Genomic DNA, 2,880 nt, shown 5'->3' with positions numbered 1-2,880 from the left:
GGGGGTTACTTGGGGGGGAGCTGGAAGGGGGGTTACTTGCTGGGCTTGCTATACATGTCATCACATCAGCAGGTTTAACCTGTTACGTAGCTATATAAGGCAGACGCCCACTGGGGTGGGGGTGCTTGCTTTGCGAACGATTGCCAAGCACCACTTTCTGCGCAGGAAATAAAGGTTAAGTTGGATCCTTCACCCCTGTGTGTTTATTGGCACAAGCGCACCGGGCACGAACTCTCTGTCCTTTGGGGACAACACCGGGCATGAAGGTGGGAGCCGTGTTTCGCGTGGGGTGCTGGCAGCCGCGTTGGCCCTGTTTGCTGCGCTCCTAGTGGGGACGTGACCCGGCCCAGCGCGCCCGTGGGGTCCGCACCGCGTGGGGTGGGAGTTGGGGCCGTGCCCTGCCGTGGTGAGGGCAGCTCAGCGGGGCCCCTCTGGCCCCCGCCACAGGCCCAGATTCGCGTGCCCCGACCTTTCCTGGACCTCTGAGGAACCGAGGGCTGCGGACCTGGCTCCCTGCGCCTCCCAGCCCTGGGGGTCCTCCCGTGGAGCCGTTTCCGGTGGCCCAGGTGAGGGAAAACGTTGTACCTCCAGAGGAAGATGGGGCGGCTGCCCCCAGCCCAGCCTATGTCCCCCATGATGCTGACAGGCGGCATCAGAGGCAGTCTGGGCCTGCACCAGTGCCGGATTTGGCGGCCCCCCTCTTCCTGCACTTTCACATCTGGTGCCTGGAGCTGCAGCGCTGGCTGGGGCGCCCCAGCCCAGACACCAAGTTGCTGGCCCGCCTGATTCCCTCGGCACCGCCCTGGTGCTCCCGCCCCATCCAGCCGGGCATCCCCTGCACCCATCAGCTTTCCTTTGCGGCCCTACTTGCCCCACACCTGCTGTCCCTCCCCGCCCCCGCCCGTGCCTGAGGAGCTGCTGGGGAATAGGGAGGACAAGGCTGTGAACACAGAGGAGCTTGGATGTCATCTGCGGGACCCACACCCAATGCAGTGCTGGATGCATCCACTTTTCTTTTCGCAAGTAACAAGGTGGGGTCTGGGTGAGCTAACAGGGCAGAGCTGAAGGCCCATTTCAAATATTCAAGGGCTTGCTGGGCTTTCACACTCCAGTAAACAGGGGGTTTCCATAGCAGGGTGGAGAGACCAAAGGTAGCAATCCGTCTGACAGCGGCTGCTAGAGGTGGAACGTGAAGCCAGGCTCTAAATCGCCCCCTCCAACGTCACCTTGTCCAGCAGCCTTTTCACTCTCTGGAACCTGAACCCAGGGGTGAGAAATCAAAGGAGATCTACAAGCTTCATCCCTCCTGGAGTCAGTGCCATCATCTAATAGGAACTGGAGCCCAACATGGCTGTGGACACGGGTGAGAATGGAGACCTGTCCTCATGAGCAGGGTCCCAACTGGGCTTACCTACATTCCCAGTCACTTGCTGGAGTTGCTGTGGGAGAGAAGCAGCCATTTGGTCTTTCTTTTTGCAGCAAAGGCTGACTGAATGCCCACATGGAGCCCGGTCCATTTTGGCTAACAGGGACCTTAGTGGGTTTAGGTGCCTCCCCAAGCTCCTGTTCAACTCTTTGCAGGGCTCTGAAGATGAGCGCTGATGTATCTACTCTTGTAACACACCCTCCTGTTCTCCATGAGACAGTATCACAAAACCCAGTGAGAACTGCCTGTGGGAAGCAGGCATTGAACTCAGGCCTTGGGAAGGTGCAGCAGGTGACCTTAACTGATCTAAAACAATGCTCCCTTCTTGGAAAGGAGTGTTAGATTCTCACTGTCTTTGACACACTCCCTCACCTACACCCATTGCTCCTCAACCTGTACAGCCCCTTAGAGATTCACCCAGTAATGGGCACCTTCTGAACATGTCACAGGTTCCCATTCCCTCCCCTCTTCCTGAGGCCACCGCCAGCAAACAGACGTGCCAGTCCTGCTGCCAAAAAACAAGCTTGTTCAAAAGTCACAAGGTTATTTTCGGAGAAAGTGGCAGTGGCTTTATACCCTGGGGAAATCAACAGAGAGGACAATTATGAAGGAGATGAATGCAAGAAAGCGCTCAATGATGGACAATTAACTTCTCAGAGTAGCCCCTATGGGACACTGAATCCAAAAAGGAGTGAGGCCTCAGCTTCACCATGGGAGGTTACAACGTGCTGCAGTTCACCCAGGGGATGGCCTCATACTTTCCCCGCTCCTCCACAGGAAAGGCTGGACCTGCCACAGGCTGCACCTCCTTCAGTCCTGCTACCCCACTTCCCCCAGAAAAGGGACTCTACTGCCCCTGGCTAGAAGTTCCTCCAAAAGTGCAGGGTTCTTGTTGCACAGCAAAACATGGGGGGGAACCTCGAGTGGGACGAACTCCTGTTCCCAAGGGTTAGCAACAACCCCTGGATGTGGTGAAAGCTCTGGAAAGAGAAGAGGCTAGGATACAACAGAGATTCCACCCTGGAAATGTTTTGGGACCCTGGTCTGCTCCTATTGTACAGCTCCGGAGAGGACACAAAAGCCATCCGCAGGGATAGCATGTTCACTTTGGTGCTTCCTTAGCAGAGTCTCCCTGTTACAGAGAAGGCAGTGAAGATCCCTTTAGGGAAGGGCATGGGTGACTGGTGCCTCCTGAGTCTGGTGGGGCACCAGATTGCCAACCGGGGCAGGGGGATGGGCAATTCTGGTTTTGCAGCTGGCACTTCCAGGGGGTGTATGGCTGATCTGAGGGCGTGCATGTGCACCCCCTACATGTCGCCAGTGGGGAGAGGGGAGCACCAGGCACCCAGTGGTGCAGAGTCCTGGAAAGAAGCTGAAAAGCAATGCCTGCCAAATGGAGCTTGGGGGGTGGCAGCATCAGCTCCTTGCAGACACCTGATGGGCCTGAGCAGGCC

General features: G+C 57.2%; 1 protein-coding gene across 1 annotated transcript in view; it reads right to left on the bottom strand.

The window, feature by feature from the left end:
• Positions 1 to 2,880, bottom strand: part of LOC102381781 (zinc finger protein 420-like) — a 33,170-nt gene that overhangs the window by 28,763 nt on the left and 1,527 nt on the right. The window contains exon 2 of the mRNA XM_025194568.1: positions 1,227 to 1,257. Within this exon, the coding sequence (XP_025050353.1) occupies positions 1,227 to 1,257 (31 nt within the window). The remainder of the gene's footprint in view (positions 1 to 1,226; positions 1,258 to 2,880) is intronic.

Source organism: Alligator sinensis, unplaced genomic scaffold (genome assembly GCF_000455745.1).
Source record: "Alligator sinensis unplaced genomic scaffold, ASM45574v1 scaffold1426_1, whole genome shotgun sequence".
NCBI lineage: Eukaryota > Metazoa > Chordata > Crocodylia > Alligatoridae > Alligator > Alligator sinensis.
Note: the sequence above shows the minus strand (reverse complement) of the source record. Positions and strands in the feature narration are given on the sequence as shown.